This window comes from Dicentrarchus labrax, unplaced genomic scaffold (assembly GCF_905237075.1).
Source record: "Dicentrarchus labrax unplaced genomic scaffold, dlabrax2021, whole genome shotgun sequence".
NCBI lineage: Eukaryota > Metazoa > Chordata > Actinopteri > Moronidae > Dicentrarchus > Dicentrarchus labrax.
In genome coordinates this window covers 12704248-12722122 of record NW_026136712.1, presented here as the reverse complement: position 1 = coordinate 12722122, position 17875 = coordinate 12704248, and the positions used below count along the sequence as shown (strand labels likewise).

Here is a 17875-nt window from a genome sequence, read left to right as displayed (position 1 = left end):
GTATTATAAATGAACTAAAACCAAAATAATCATTACCCTGAAAGTCAACTTGCTCAGTGAAGGAAGGGTTAAAGCTGACGTCACTCCAAGTGACCTCAGACGTGAGTCTTCAGACCAGAATAACAGAGTTCTTTTAACACTGACCCCCCACTAACCTCAACCCTCCATGATGCTTCTAAAAGTAGAATTAAGTCTAAACGATGTATTTCTATTCCTTGAATGTCAGCTTTGTGGGAGAGTATGTGGGAGGTGGCAGAGTACTATTGCAGTTATTTGTCTAATCCCATGTGAACACTTGTGTACGTTTAATTGCATGATATCATTACCAGATTAAACTGCGACCGTGTGTGTGTGTGTGTGTGTGTGTGTGTGTGTGTGTGTGTGTGTGTGTGTGTGTGTGTGTGTGTGTGTGTGTGTGTGTGTGTGTGTGTGTGTGTGTGTGTGTGGGGCAAAATGGCAATAGTGGAAGGGCCAATACACACAGACACACGCATCATTGCAGCATTTCACAGACAGCTGGGCTACATTGTGTCGTGGGACATCTGCCTTGGAGTACTGGAGAATATTCAGAGTAATTGAAGAGGAGTGTGTATGTGACTGAGAGTGTTAGTATGGAGAGAGGGTGTCAGAGTTGGAGTATGTGAGTGTGTGTCCTGGGCCGGAGACATCAAAGTAGAGAGGTCGAGAGGTGGGGAGTTGGATTTCAGGGAGACAGCCTCAGCCTCTCCAGTGTCCTGCAGTGTACTGTATGCATCTGGTATGATATACATAATGGCACGGGTATGAGTCAGAGTTTGCATGTCTGGATTTTAGTAAGTGTATGTATGTGTGTGTCTTTGTGTGTGTGCATTCCAGCTCAAAGTTCAGTAGATTTGTGTGGTGCCCCTTGCTAATCCTTTCCCAGAATGGCTGTTGCCAGGCAGAGAAATTACCCAACGGCGCGCTAATAGGACCTAATGGCAAACTCATTTATAACTGTAGTTTACGTGGACTGATTGCCAGTAATATGAAAGTCATAGCTTGATTGTATATTGGTTTTGTTTGTCTTTGTAAGTATTGTCTTACCTCGTTTTGATTTATGAATGTGTTTCACATCCAATGCCACAGGTTTGATCCCCATCCTTGAGAAAGAAAAACTCTTTAGCTGGCAACAAGCCTCAAAATAAGACGCATCATCTGATCACGTTAGGCACGTTAGTTTGTTGATGCCATTTTAATGCAATGGCTAAATGTCTGTTAAATTAAAACACAGAATTATAAATAGTGAGAAGAAACTCAGGCGCTCCTGTTGTTTGAAGTTTTGTTACAGTGTCCATTAGTGTAGACTAACTGTTAGGAAGGTAGCAGGAGCTAACCGCATCCCTCTCTGCAGAGCTGTGAAATATTTATGCTTGGATGCAATTGCTGTCCCCCATGGGTATGGTCCATAATTACCAGGGATGTTTCTCTGGGCAACATTTTTAATAAGCAAAGAGCTGAACACAGCAATAGAAGGAGAAGATGTTGGCACCACACAGCCAGCGTCACAAGAAAATGACTTCAAATCCTCAATCCCAAACCGTTGCATCAGCATTTTGTAGTTCTCCAGCAGTGGGGAAATAAGAGCAGGTTATGTCTGATATAATAACTAAAATTATAACATCTTCATGGAACAAATGTGTGTATGCTGACAAGTAGGGATCAGACATGTTTTATTTAATACCTAAACATGCAATAACGTTTAGTTTTGCCACTTGGGGGCAAGAGAAACAGGTTGACATATTGACATATATCACTTTTAGGTTGATATGGTGAACATGTTTGCAATCAGTTGCTTATTTACACAGTCAGCAGTTACAGAGCAACATTAGTATTCATTTGGAGTTGTGTTTCTGGTCACCTGGTAAATGTAACTCCAATATTCACTCTCTTTTATTTCTCTTTTTGGTCTCTGCCAGTGAAATGTCTGGCTCTTATCTGCTAAATGCACCACTATGTCCATCAGCTAGTCGCTAACTTTGTCTGTTTGCCATTTGGTGCTTTGCACTCCCCTACTACAGCCAAATAGTATGTCATGAAAGCAGTCAGGCTGAACCAAAGCAAAGCAAAAAACACACACCAAAAAATAAATAAATCCATAAAAATAAATAAATAAATCCATCCAGGATGTCCCAAAACCAGATCACAAAATAATTCTCTTTTGCATGTACACTGTACTGTATTTGCAATATGGACTCTTACAAAATGTAAATTATAAAGTAGCACAAAATTATTTGTGTTAAAGTGATAACTAAAACAGACTGTTGACTATTCAGTATAGAATTGTGAAAGAGGAGCAATATTTTATACTGTAAGCGGAGTCAATCATTGCAGCTGCCTGTAGCAGTCATAATTTACCTTCGCTGGGCTTAAGCCATTAGCATTTCCTGTACACACACAGTGTAACATGAGATACAGAGCTGTGTTAGTGGCAGTTGACATATATAGCTATAGTTCTGCTAACTGGCTAAATGGCAAGATCAGTATTACTATAACTTACTAGAAAGAACACGATAGACCTGTTGGTATTGGATTTCTGTACTTATGTAATTGAGCTGAAATGCAATTATGTCCCCCATGCCTGATGTGACTGTGGCTACATTAAACTAAAGAGCACCTTCTGCCTTTCTGCCTCCCTGCCTACATTACAGTGATCCTTTTTTTAAATTTGTGAAAATGGACCGTTCCAGTGATTTATTTAATTATTTTCCTTTTAATTCCTTTTAATAGCTTTCTCACTCACTCCCCCACTCACTCATTCCCTTGTGCCTTTTAATATTTGAATTCTCTACCCAACAGTAGTACATTTCTGTCTTGTTATTTATGAATGCACTTGTCTTGGGATATCTGTGATTTTTCTTACAAACAGTCTGAATTATCTCCATTCTTTTGGCTGTGTAGATATATTCACACATTCCACATACAAAAGCACTTATGTACTACAGTACATATTTGTGATTTTGAAGCTTACTTGGCCTGTGTGTCCACTTGCCTGGAGTTTGAAGATGAGTTTGTTTGTTTGTGTGCGTGTGTGTGAAGACAGCTGCTCTGTGTCCATCAAAAGCAGCTCCACATTCCCTGCACTGTCCTTTGAAGTCAGACTCTATTACACACTTACATACACACAGCTTTTTCTGCATCATTAGTCATCTCTTTCGAACTCTTGTCTATGTGTTACAGTAACACTCATATTGTTTTTATTTTGTACTGTCTACGGAGAGAGGATACAGAAAAGCGTAAAACAAAACATGGCCCTTTTTTTTAGTAATTTAGTTACCATTTTTAATCCGTTTCAGCATATCCCACAGGTTCCACCAAACACATTAAGAGGGTGGTAAGTGTTTCTACTTGAAAGAGCTTTTAATCCTTATCCTACAGGCAATTTGTGCGTTTAAGATTCATTGTTTCATTATTTCTTAAAGGCCTTCACGGTGTGTAGACGACCGTAATAAAAAAAATCCCAGGGGAAATATTCCATAGTTGTCATTCGTTGTCATGATGAGTCATATTTAAAGATCTCAGCTAGCACAAAATGTCAACTATTATGAACTTTAGTTGAAAATGTATCTGTGTTGGCTCTAATAAACCTTGATGTAGATAGTGGTCATCTTTAAGTTGCCCGAATAAAATGTTGTTTCACAGCCAAAAAGTTTAACGGGATATAGTAATAGGAATAGGAACCTTATATATTGTAACATATTGTATTGGTTGGCACAGGCATAGTGGTGTAATGGTTTAGAGACAAACACAAAGTTCATATTAGTTGTAGTTTAGGTCTTTTTGCAGCTACTTTTTAATTTCCATTGATATGTCTGTAGCTTTGATAGTCAGTACTGGTATATTCAAGGAATGTAAAATAGCACAGAAACCTCTCTACCCATGAGTCCTTTGGGTATTATTTGTTTATTAGTAACGGGAAAACAGAAAACCCAGCCCTAATTATCTGAAAACTTGCCCATCTAAATGTAGAGTAAATATAGAGACATGATTGCTATGTATGACTCAGGCCATTTTTTTGTTTTTAACTGGAAAAATACACAGTTTGTGTAGTAGACGTTACATCTGGTCAGTGGTCTTGATGATAGAAATAAAATGTGCCTTTTACCAGAAATGTGAGTCAGAATGTTCTGGATAAGGAAAGAGAAAAAAAATAATAAATCAGAGAAGCTATTAGTATAAATGTGTTTTACCGCAGTTTGTTTTTTAATTTGCATGATGTTGAAAGTTTCGGTATTGGTAATTAGCTTGTTGCTGGAACGCAGGTCAGTACATTCAATACAGGAGTTTGTTTGTTTGTGTTTGTATTTGTGTGTTTGTTTTTTATGTTTCACCCTTTCTCTCCCCGTCCCTCACACTGGCTCCCTCACTCTCTAATCATGCAAGCTGGCATGTCTCCTTTCCCTTGGGATGGCCCAGATCTGACAACAGCTAGGCCAACACCCGGCATGCAGGAAACCCATCCCACTGAGACAACTTAGCTGGCCATGTACTGTGTGTGTGTCTTGTCTCCAGCACTCATTACAAACAGGCCATTTTTTAAAGAGTGAACACTGATTCACAAAGATCCACACATGCATACAATAATGTGTGTCTGATATGTTTTTCCACAATAAAAAGTATATTTTCCACATTAAGTCCTTAAAAGGCATCTATCTGCTATCTATCCCTCAATAAAGATCGAAGACGCTATGAATATGCAAATGTTGTTCATTTGAGTTTTCCTACTGGACACCAAGCTGTTTCCTACCCTGCTGCAGAGTCAGTCCATTCTTCCAAACTATTTTTAATGTCACAAATCATGCTCGTATGCCCCGCCACTTAAAATTAGATTTTCAATCACAGAGAAATTTTCCACTTTCAGCAGATGAATGTGAAAATATCCTTTTAGTGCCAAACTCTGCACATACATCATTCTGCACAGTGAAGGTCAAACATCCAACTAGGACGCAGGATCAGGAAGAAAGCTATAAGACATTTTTGAGTGGAAGGGGACTTTAATATGAGAGTTTACACCATAAGCCTGGGGTCCATGGCTTTAACCTAACTCCTTCCTGGCATTATTATGAAGCGGTGCAGATGGACACTGTTACTGACAACTACACTTGAGCCTTATTTTCTCATTAAACTCATATTGTATTCAGCCCCCACTCTGTCACCAGTATTGATTTTGTCCAATTTTGTAATATCCATCCCCGCTGAAGTGCCCACTTACGGTGCCACAAAATGTTGCTGTAATGGCTTTTCTATGAAATTTGTGCCAGGGGTAGCTTGGCTGCGGGTTCACTCAAGGACAAAGAACAAGTCAATCGTTTTGGATAAGTGTTTCCTTTTATGTCAGATGGATTTTGTTCCGAGAACAGTGTGAAGTGAAAGAGGAGGAGGCTTTGCTTTAAGGCCAAAAAAATGTTGACTCGGTTAAAACTCCTCAACGACGTCTCTTCTTTCTCTCTTGCCTCCCACCTTCTTTTTCTCCGTCTCCTCATTATTCTTCCTTTCTATATACCTACACATCTGTCCGTCTCGCTCTGATGCTTTTCTATCTGAATCTCCTTTCCCACCTTTCTTCCTATCTGTTATGTGCCTCAGTGGTATTTCTATCTATTCAATTCTTTCTTTTCACGCTTTGAATTTGATTCTGTGAAGAGGAAATTGCTTCTAGTAATGACCACAGCAGAGGAGAAGATGACAGTGACCTCTGATTCAAATGTTATAAAACAGCCTGAAAAGTGAAAAGAAAAAGCACCGGATGAAGTGAATTTTGCCAGAAAGCTCTTGAATCTCACAGTTAGTCTGTTTATACATTCTTGAAGGTTGAAAAAGCATGATCGCCTTTACCACTTTATACTGTGTTAACTGTGTTTTACTGCAACTAGGGACACCTTTATTTACATAAACGTTACATTTATTGAAAGCCCTTAAAGTTATTTGTAAGTAAGTAAGACTCATTTGTCGATGACTTCTCCAACAGGTTAAAAACTATGTGCAGGACAGAGAGGAACTCAACCTGATTCATCCTGCCAAAAAACTCCTGCTGTCTTTCCCTGGATGTGTGTGTCTCAGGGAGTCTCGCTGGCTATTGGACACTGCCAGTCCAGCCAGACCAGACAAGATTCCCTGCCTTAATCCCCAGTGTTGTCGTCCTTTTCATCTACCAAGGTTTGTAGCCCTTTTGGTCTGATATAGTTGTTTCCAGCCATGTTAAATAGCTGCAGCTATTATTTGCAAGATTGGCGGTGGACATTTTTCATGATTTTCTGATACTTCCAAATCTAATGAAAATTTTATATAAACGTACTCAATATACTGTCTGTATGATAAAGCATGCATAAATTCCAAACACTACAAAACCTCTGGTGTTTATAACAACCCAAAAGCCATTGCAAAGCTTTGATGTTGCATATTATAGAGGCCAAGCCTTAGGTAGATACTTATGCCAGTTGTAAAGCCAATTGTTTCTACTTATTAACATGATTGAAAGATCAACTGTCTGTTGACAGCAAAGGCAGAGAGATACTTTACGAAAACACTGGACCTGCCATTCATTGTTCAAATTAGGCAATGTTTTTTCTTCCTTGTCTCCACTTTTTATTTATGCCTAGGTTTTACCGTGCTTGTGACCAAAGGACGTCAGTGTGTTCCCTGCTTACTGGAGCACTGCTAGAGGCCACAGCCGCTCTTGGTGCCCGCTCCGCTCTACTTTACCCTTTGCCCCAGGGCCCCAACAGCCACGCTGTGCTGAAAGGTGAGTGTTGTACTGTAGTGTTTGTGTATATAGAAAAGGTTTGGGTTTATTTGTATGTTTGAGTGTACTAAACGTTTGAATGATGTTATAAGCATTAAATTGGATGAAGCGGGGCCTGTATCTGTTGGATTCTGAGAAGAAAAAGGTTCTCACTATTCCCCTGTGGTCTACTGCTCCACTCTTCTTCTTCCTCTCTGCTCTTTTCCCACATGGTTCCTTATCCACAGCGGGTTTTGGGTCGGTAGGAGCCCTTCTGTAGTTGATCCCAGCGGTTGCCCTTTCCCTTTTACGTTTCCCTGTATTTCCTCTGCTGTCCTTTCTCTTTCTCTTTCTTTATACAACTCTCTCCCTCTCCAGTCCATTCTCCAATTTATACACACATCCACACACAATGCTGAAGTGGTGTAAGACATCACAGGGTCTACACACACACACACACACACACACACACACACACACACACACACACACACACACACACACACACACACACACACACAGAGAGACACAGACACACACCAGACACACGTCTTACCGTCTGAAAAGAGGTTATATGCACTTCAAACATGGTTGCGCTGCTCTTCTGAAAAGCTCAGGAGTGATAGCTTGATATTTTGAATTTGTTTGGATGTTTTTTACATAACAAGCACACACATGCGCCTGCTTTTCATTGTACTTAATATACACCACAGCTAGCTCTGGCCTTGAGAAAGGGCCTTTATGAAACAAGAAACAGAACAGATTTTCATTGTGCATATCGTACAGTATGTCACCTCTTTGCCTCTCTCTCGCTCTCTCTTACTCTTACTCTTACACATGACTTCATCATCCAACCAGTCGGGTTGTCGGTCAGTTGTTCAGCTGGTAACTATCTGTCCACCTTTTCTACAATCATGTTACGTATGACTTAAATGTAAGCCGATCCTGACATTAATTTCCACTGGCAGTGGGACAGGGGACAGGCTGTCTCTGGTGAGATCAGGGAGACGCACGCCCACACACAATTCAGCACATAAAAACACAACTTTTTGTGTATGTTTCTCTTTAACTTGCTTCATTATTAATCGTGTGTTAATGAGGAAACTTAAATTTTTGTCAGACAAGCTTTCACAGACAAAAAACATTCACACACACACACACACGCACACAGACGCACGGCACATATCTTCAACATGACACCGTGTTCTGTTCTAATGGGTGTTGCAGGAAACAGAATGGAGCCAGACACGCGCACACATAGCAGCTTAGAAGTCTTGGCAGGACCAGGATTTCATAGACACACACACACACACACACACACACACACACACACACACACACACACACACACACACACACACACACACACATCTCTCACACAGCATGAGAGACTCCCTGTCTAACTTTCTCTGTCTCTCAACCCTGGTGCCAAAAGCTACCCAGATATTGCGCTTGAGCATTCTAAGACTTAGACCCACAGCCACATTTTGTGTTTTTCTTTTTCCGATATGCCATTCACCTCTGTGGTTCACACACAGGGAAACCACCTGTGTGGCAGTGCCATTTTAAATGATTTGACCTTTAGTGTAGGAGGATGCTGTATCTGTCTCAGAGATGATAATGTCCATGTAACAGAGATATATACTGTAGCTTTGCTGCAGAAGTTTTAACTTAACCAAAAGGAAGGAGTGCAATGCTAAGTTGAAAGAATCAAACAAAAAACATTTACTTTTGAGGAAAGAAATACGACTACTCCAACTGACTCAAAACGGCATTTTAAGCTAGGGCATAGGTTTTTAAAAGACAGTGGTTGCAATTTTAATTATCAAATGTCATAAAAGACATTTCATTATTCTGAAGCTTGGGGAAGGTCAGACTTTCGAGTTTGGATAGTGTTAGTGTAGTTATTACTTTCTCACCATTTATGGTATTGTTCCTCTCTTCAGTGTTTCAACATAACAACCTGCTCTGAATCTCTCATGCATTTGTAATAAAGTTTAACTTGTGTAATTCAGTTTAAAATGAACAGGCTTTTTTCATGTAGCAGAACATAAAACTTTGCCAGTACTCTTGAAAAATGAACACTTATATGGAACATTTCTACCTTAACAGACAAAGCGTTTGTGTCTGTTCATTGAGTGTACGACCTAGCGTCAAGGATGCTCCTTATGCCAGGTGAATAAAGAGATGTATCTTTCATGTTTGGTTCAGTTTTCACCCGCTTGTGCTATTTGTTCATCCAGAATTTGTCACAGGGGATGGGATTTGGAGCTTTAGAAACATGTTGTGCCCACCACTATCTAAGGTTTTTTTTTTAAATCCTCTCTGGTGAGGGTCACCTATAGAAAAGCTTTTTTGTTCTGTCCATGCATTTCCTCTCCTTTTTTCATTTTGCCTTCATCCTGCTGGACGAAGATCCTGGATATTTATGTCAATATAAGTCTACAATAAGTGCGCTTATGCCAGAAGTCATTTATAAGAGAAGGTTTTTCGTTAGGATCTTTTTTGTAGTAATCTTATTTGTATTTCCTATGTTCATTTTCCATTCTCAGTGTCTGTGCATTGCATATTTTGAATGGATTGGTACAAAAAAAAGTATTGAAAAGTGTTGATCTCATAGATAAACAGAAAGGATCTCATAATTACAAGATAGAGATCCAGCAATTATGAGTTTGTTTTCCTATAATTATGACATACTAAGTCACAACTATGAGATACTGAGGTCTCCATTTTTGTTTTACTTGGTAAATGCAGTGTGCTGGTGTATATTATCCCTGTTCCTATCCTATCCTGTCCTAATAAGGTATTGATTTTAGATACAGTTAAGTGGTAGCAAAACTTCAGCTGGAAGTACAACTCAGCAAACTCGACCAGTGGCTCTGGCCCAAATGCTTTCAAGGATTACGAGGATAATCGCCTGGCCAGCCTGGGTGTATTCTCGGAGATTTTATGTGTTTGATGAGAGGTGGAATGTTTCTCCACACCTTCTCTACATGCCACATCCACTGTAATGATCTGAAAGCATTTTGCTGGTTTCTCTGATGTATTTGAATGAATTATGTATTTCTGTAGTGTAGCAATTATTTGGTTTTATTAGCAGGTCAGGAGGAATGTTTTGGCGAGGATAAATGGTATTTTACATGTGTCTGGGTCAGTGTGACAGGCTTTTGTTGTGAGGGTAAACTGACACCTATAAAGAGAAATACTGGTATTGGAAAAAATGTCAACTGGGTAAGACAAAGGTAAGGTCAAGGTGGTGTGTGTGTGTGTGTGTGTGTGTGTGTGTGCTGGTGTAGAGATACTGAGGAATAGAGAGGACATAAATCATTGCTGAATATGTCAGTAATTAGAAGCAGTTGTTTTTCTTTTGTGAAGTCTATTGCCTGCCCAGTCCGTGTCAGCTTAAATACTGATGTTTGTGGCTTTCGCAGGTTTAGTTTTCACTAAATGTGTGAAAATGTGTTTTGTCTGTTTTATCTGTTAATTTGTTTCGCTGCAGCATGTAGGTATGTATTCTGTAAAGTGACTTTGTGTGCCACATTTTGGGCGATTCTCTTCCCTCTCTCTGAGTTGGACAGCAAAGTTAACTGCACCTCCTCAGTTGTTGGCTGATGAGCTGGTCTTGCCTTATTGCCTTACAGACGTTAGCTCAGGCTGAAAACGGCTAACGTAGTTAGATTAATCGATAATGCTATAATGATAAATAATTGCTAATTATTTATCATCTAATCATCTAATTGCACTAGAAGAAACTGAGACATCATATTCATTAATTCATTCATTGGGTTATTATTCTCCTTTGCAGTATTGAGCTGCAATTTAGTGGATGTCTCATTTTGGCATTAAATCTTTGTGTCGCAACCTCCTTCACTGTTAAAGTATACACAGTTATAGTTATTTAAGTACAAAGAAAAACTCTACTGCAGACCACTGGGATTTAGTCATATTCATGTGAACTATAAATGGGAGTGGTTTAAGTGCTTTTCTTGACCTCGTTTCCTTTATAGCACAATTTACTGTACTGCCAAAAAGGAAGTAGGTAGGTCAGTAATAGGTTGCCATCCTTCAACTCAATATTGGTGTTTCTTTCTTCTTTTCTTCTTTCTTTCTTTTTTTTTTCTCTTCCTCTCAGTCGTCATTGTACATTGTGTTGCCTGCCAGCATTTAAGACCCATTGACAGGAGATGTGGTGGGGAATCATACTGGAGGGGAAGTCTCAAGGATTTCAAGAGCACATATTGTTTACATGGCCATAACTGCTAAAAATACTAATCAGAACGTTCTTAGACTGGACTGTGACATTTGCTTTTACTTGTTAATTGTCAAAAAATGTCAGTATATACTGTACAAATATGCCATTGTTTATGTATTAACTCTGGTGAAATCAAAGATAATATTTTGACGTAGGTATAATAAAATAACAGCTTGTTTTCTAATTAAGTTGGAGGGAATGTTATATAGACAGATTGCTCATATACTGTAGCTGATTTTATTTTGTGACACCCTTTCTGAACAAAGTTATGCAGTAGCTACCAATTAAGTGAAGGTCACTGCTGAAAATGTTTCAAATGTGTAATAATATCTGCTCTGTGCATACAAGGTAACTTGCTTTATCCAGCATGAATTTATTCTGTACTGTGTAGGGCTACTATTAACAGTTATTTCCTGTATTACTTAATCTGTTAATTATATTTTATAGTTATTGTTTAGTTGATACATTTTCTGTAACATTGTACCCATCACAGTTAACCAGTGCCCAAAGTGTTGTCCTCAAATTGCTTGTCTTGTCAGACCCAACAGTCTTAAACCCAAAGAGATTCACATTGCACTCATATAAAACAGAACAAATCCTCACATTTGAGGTGTTTATCAAAATGAGCCCTTACTGGCATGCAGTATCTGACTAAAGCCATTAAAGACGCTCCGAGCAGTATCGTGCAAACACTGCAAGCAATCACCACCTTACTGTGACATTACCTTGCACGTAATGGGAAATGTCAGCTTGTTTTAAAAAAAAAAAAAGAAGAATATACTGCATTTTTCATTCAATGATTCAGTGTAAAATAACATGATGAGAGAAAGAGAGAAGAGATGGGAGATGTTTTTTTGATCTGTTGTTATCCCGTATTACTTGTTTCTATAGCCTGTCCATATGAGTGACTGATTTATGACTGCGTGTGTTGGTGCAGTGGGATGGTCTGGCTGGTCTAACTCTAGTGCATGGCTGTGAACTATGTATGGTGTCAGTGAAGGGAGAGAGAGAGAGAGAGAGAGAGAGAGAGAGAGAGAGAGAGAGAGAGAGAGAGAGAGAGAGAGAGAGAGAGAGAGAGAGAGAGAGAGAGAGAGAGAGAGAGAGAGAGAGAGAGAGAGAGAGAGAGAGAGAGGATTGTTTGCCGATAAGAAAACGAAGAGAAGCCAGGTGAGGGGGAACAAGAGTAATAGACAAATATATAGTGAGAGCTGGAGAGAATTTAAGTTAGAAATGGATTAAGGGCAAGAGAAAAAAGAGAGAGAGAGAAAGAGAGAGCGAGCAGCTGCAGGAAAGACAGGATTCGACGGGCTCAAATGTGGACAAGTGTACCTCGGTCACCACTGAACTGTCAGTGTGGAAGCAGAGTGGCCAGCTGTATCTACAAACCATGAAGCACTCTCACAGAATGGACTTCAAGCTGATCAGTGAGTAGAAGAAATGTGAGTTACATTATGGCATATGAAAGTCTGTCTGCATATGTGTGTGCTTTTTTTAGTGTGTCTAAATCAATGTAGTGACTTTATGTGTATGGTAATATGTATGTTGCCTAGAGTGGTCAGCACTTAGTTGCTATGCATATTAAGATCAAGGGGAGTTTTCATTGAAAAGAATCACTTGAATTGCATTTGTGTACAAGGTAATCAGGAAAATCTGATTATGATAACAAGTCATTTGCTAGCTAATTTGTTTAAGAAATATTACACATTTAGTGAGATTATAATCAGATTTTTTCATGTCGCAAGTCTGTTGGTTATTGATGGTGGTAGTTTATTTTTACATTACATAACTTTCATTATAAATTGCAAAATCCTTTTCCGTGGAATATGTAGTTGATTCATTTTAACCTCTAACTGGTGCAAAATGCAGGCTAACTTTTTCAATGTGCGTTTTAACTATCTTGGCAGGACTTGTGGTCTTTTGTGGTTGAGCTGTACCTTAAAGTGCCATATGTATCTTTTTAAATTCTGTGTTTTTCATATCTTTAATAGGTTTTACTGTATCAAATGTCACATTTACCTCCAATCTATTGTTTTTTTTGGTAGTTTTTGTGTTGTTGTGCTTACTGGCAAAGAAGCTCATCCCTCACAGAGTGTGACTCAGGTTTTTTATATAAGGGCCAACTAGACCAGCATGCTCTTTTATGCCTTGCGATTTGTTTTTTTGTTTCCTTTTATATTTTGCGTTCTGAAATGCAAGACTTTATTAAATTGTAAATTCAAAACACACTTCGCACCAACTCAACTTTGACATTTATGTGTGATGGGTGATACAGCAGTTTGAAAAATGTGTGTAAGAAAGTGTTGTGCACCGTGACCCCTTCATACCAAAAACCTGACAGAAGGCATCTGGGCAACTTCACATTGAATTGACCCTAAGAATGAATGTCACACATGGCTGTGGATATGTTTAGACTCTGAAGATACAGTAATACACCTTACAGTTAAAAACAAAACCACCAAAATGACCTGTGTTCCATCTGATTTATATCACAAGTCACTGTGAAGTTACACAGAGACACCAAACTCATTTGGTGTACCTTTCTTTCTTTCAAATTGAATGAAGCCTCGTTCACAGTATAGTTTGACTTGATGCCCCTCACATGAAGAGAATAATGTAAAACTAAGATTCTGCTCTGCATGCTTCTTTAAAAATCTCTACATCTCCAAATTTACTTTCTCTTGGCTCAATTATGTGCCACATTTGATGCTGAAATTTGATCTTAGGTTTAATAACTAGGAGACTTTTGCTCAATTGGTCCGAACTTCTCACATTTATCCTGGTTTATGTCCTCGCCACTAACGAAGAAAGGCCGGAAGAACCCTAAATGTTATATTTATGCCTGCATGTGGTTCTGTGTGTGTATGCAGTGTGCATATCTGATCCAAGAGGGAAACTCCCTGTGATAATTCAAGTGTTGTCAGCAGTCAGACAGATCAATGTTTATTGCTGCTGCTGCTGTGTCTGTGTATTTGGCTGCATCTGTGTTATTATGAGTCCTTACTCTGTTTATTTTTGTCTGTTCATGTTTGCCGCTGTGCACGTGTTAGTTTGTTTGCTGTTACTTGTTGATTTTTATTTGCACAGATTCGTACATGACCTTACTTGTGTGTAGTTTCATGTGCATGTGTATGCCAGCAAGGGCTATGTATTACCAGATGTTATTCTGTTATTTACTGCAGGCTATTTGTGCCATGGATTAAAAGCAAGTAACTATTGTTTTGCTGTGGTCTAAAGGGAAACTACCTGATGCTGCAGGTTGGCTGGAGATTTTAAAGACAGCTTTTACAGATTTTCACAAGTGGTGATGCTTCCATGCAACACTACACAGGTTTCATACTGCAGGACAGTTTAATCAATCATTTGTAAAAATGGGTGACCAGAAATCGAAATAAGATTGTTTGGAATAGAAATGATTTTACATGTACAATGATATTTATAGGTTCAAAAGGCTAATTTGTTACACTCCTTTGACTCAGGCTGTTTGTGCTGCACCTGTTTGAATGCCCTACATACTCCAGGGGGGAAGTTGTCATCAGTTCTGAAAGTGCTTGTGAGAATAATGTTCGTATCTGTGTGTGTGTATGTGTGTACTTGGCTGGCAGAGAAAGATGGCCGGGTCTATGTTCAAGGTTCCTCTCCTTTGGTTGAGTGTACATAACTTGTGATTTACTCAGTGAACAAAACAAACAGTGTTGAAGGCTTAAGCTATTTTTTTCCAGTCACGTTGCCATACAGGATTGGCCAGTGATTTGTTGTCAGTAATTTGTTGATTTAGAAAAAAATCTCACTGAACAAGACTCATTTTGCTGTGATTTGGCATTGGTGAACCCCTTGAAGCATTGATTTTCTTATACTTACTACTATATATGTAAATTATATTGGATGTATGTTGATGGATGGAGTGATGGTGATGGCTCAAGTAAATGTACTGTTGCTATGATCAGAGGTAAGGCAAACATGATAAAAAAAAATGATATAAAATAATCAGATCAAGATAGATTACTGACTTTTTTTTCATTATCAGACACACTGTAGAGTTCATCTGAATAAACAACAACTTACATGTCATTTTCTTAATTGGATTGATGTGAATGCCAGCTTTAAGTGTAAAGTTTCTAAATCTTAATGTGCATATACTGTTTAACATACACGTAACCCTCTAAACATCACCCGAGAGGAGGCATGCTATGTGTAAAAACATCAGGAAATGGTTAAAAAGGATGTTCAGCCAATCTACTGTACTCCATCCACCACTGCATTTAGAAAATGATCCAATGCACGCACGCACGCGCGCGCACGCACACACACACACACACACACACACACACACACACACACACACACACACACACACACACACACACACACACACACACACACACACACACAGTGTATTAGTATTCATGATGCATTACAAATGAGTAAACCCATGCATAAAAACCACAGGGAATGGTCAATTATTCCAGGTTCATGTTCTCTCCGTCCCACAGTAGAAGTGCTTCAATATCAATATCTATATATATCAGTGTTTCTCAAACTAGTGCTTTGGGCTTTTTCTCATGGGTCCATTTGATTATATTAGATAAACTTACACCATCACTGGAATCCAAGATCTCATTCCATTCAGTCTTCAGTGTTTATGTATCACAGCTTTCTGTTGTCATTACTGGTATTGAACAGTTTGTGTGAAGCTTTGCAGGCAGTAGTTAAAGATATCATGAATAACACAAGATAAAGCACAATGATTTGCTGATAACATGTTTTCTAACATTTTTTATCTGGTGATTCTAATTTGGGACCCGTTGCTTTGACACGAAACAGTTTAGGTTCATAATGTATGTCTTGAACAGAGATTGATACAGCTATATGTGCAACACAGTTGTTTTCTTTATCGTCAATATGTTGCAGTTGGAATTTTTTTGTTTTCTGTAATAATTGTTTTCTTTATTAATTTGCTTTTAATTAATTCTTTAGAATCTCTTAAGATCTTTTTTGTCACTGCCTTGTCTGCCAGCTTTGTCTGTTTCCCAGTTTAAAGGATGAATAAATGAATGATTGAAGCATCTGCACGGTCATGAAATTCATATCACTGATTCGAGGGTGTCTGCATTTCCACTTCAGAAGGTCAGCATGTAAAAAGGGGGAGAGATGAGGAGATATATCTAGTGAGATAAAAAAGTTATCTTTTATGTTCCATCTTATCTTATCTTCTATTGTTTTTAACACAACCAGTTTAAGTAAAATTGTGTATTTGTTTCATGGAAACCCTTGAGGTTATTTTAAAGACATTTTTGCATACCTGTGCCATTCAATATAGGAAGAGAGGACCATTTATGCATTGAATTTGCTCAGTAATAATTTTCGCCAGGATGCAAATTTCTTTACAGGCCAAATAGCTTCTGTGTAGCCTCAGGACATCAGGCTTCTGAAACACATTTTACTCGTTTCAGTTGTCAAATTGTTTTTATTCTCTGTTTCATTTAATGCAAATATTTCTATGAAAAATGTTGTCCAGGTCAAGACTGTACAATGAACCATCCTTCATAACCTGTAGTCGGTCTCTCTGTAGGAAATTTAAAAGATTTAGTGGATTATGCTGTCTCTCTAACTGTGATAGATAGCTCACACCTGCTGCATAGTCTAAACTACAGAATTTCCACTAGTTCTACTTATCCCTTCCTTCCTCTATCATATCTCTGTCCTCTCCTCCCATTTCTCTTCTGCTCTAATTTCTCTCTCTCTTTTTTGCTTGTGTGATGAATTTTTCACTGATCTTGTCTCTGTTCAAATAACCTTTTCCTGCTTTGTCCCTTACTCCACTTTTACAAGTGTATTTCTTTTAATCTTTACTTTCTTCCTTTTCCCCTTCTTTTCTCTCTTCTCTGTGTTCCCAACTGTCGCTTATGGTCAGTCTGTCTATGTTCTTTCCTACACACACACACACACACACACACACACACACACACACACACACACACACACACACACACACACACAGACACAGACACACACGCGCAGTCACTCACACACTGAGAGTTCATTAAAGAAGCTGTGAGGCCGGATCCACAAATCAAACTGTGTAAATAAGCTATTTTTTTCCTGCAGACCAGTCACAGCTGTTGCCATGGCTACCTGTTGCACATCTCAAGGGTTACCAAGGACAACCTTTAAGTGTGTGTCTGCATATGTGTATGCATACACTATTTTCTGTGTGTGTGGTTGCAGGAGGGGGTACGAGTAGGTTTCTGTGTGTATGACAGTGCACAACGACCTAGCAGACTCTGTCTAATTCCTGGTGCTCATTCAATTTTATGTATATATCCTAGCCTTTGTGGCATTTCACTTTAGCTTGTTACAGTGTCAAGGTGCCGTGTCATAACTTGAGTTTTACCACTCAGCAAGGAAGTTTTGGGGGGGCGGAAACTATGTCCCAGTGATTAACATAGGTTCTGTACATTTTTGTGATAAAACTGCAAGATAAAATCCTCAAAGAGTCCCTCAAATGTTTCCTGGAAAAGTTGCTGTGATGGGAAGAGCCTGTTTATGTGGCATTCATCCCAACAATGTACAGTATGTCACCTGGCAGCTCCAGCACCAGTGTAGAAACTGTCCATTAGGCCCTTGTTAGCAGAGATGAGGAAAAGTTTGCATATGTGCGTGTCTTCGAATGTGTGTAAACAGACAGACTAATGGACCTGACTGAAATCCAAACACAGGAACTGGCAGGTGATCAATGCTGTTTACTTCTAGGGGGTGAAGTGTGCTGGCTTCTCTCAGCTGGTTGAAGGTTAGAGAGTGTATGGTATGCAATGATTGATTGTTCAGAGTACTTGAGACCTTCAGGTTAATCCTGAAAAAGAGATGCACATTTCATTGAGGCTTAA

General features: G+C 38.9%; 1 protein-coding gene across 6 annotated transcripts in view; it reads left to right on the top strand.

The window, feature by feature from the left end:
- plce1 (phospholipase C, epsilon 1) overlaps positions 1–17875 on the top strand; it is an 81353-nt gene that overhangs the window by 31714 nt on the left and 31764 nt on the right. For all 6 annotated transcript variants that reach the window (XM_051418145.1, XM_051418146.1, XM_051418142.1 and 3 more), the window contains 2 exons: positions 5987–6174; positions 6618–6760. In XM_051418145.1, coding sequence (XP_051274105.1) covers positions 5987–6174; positions 6618–6760 — 331 coding nt within the window. The remainder of the gene's footprint in view (positions 1–5986; positions 6175–6617; positions 6761–17875) is intronic.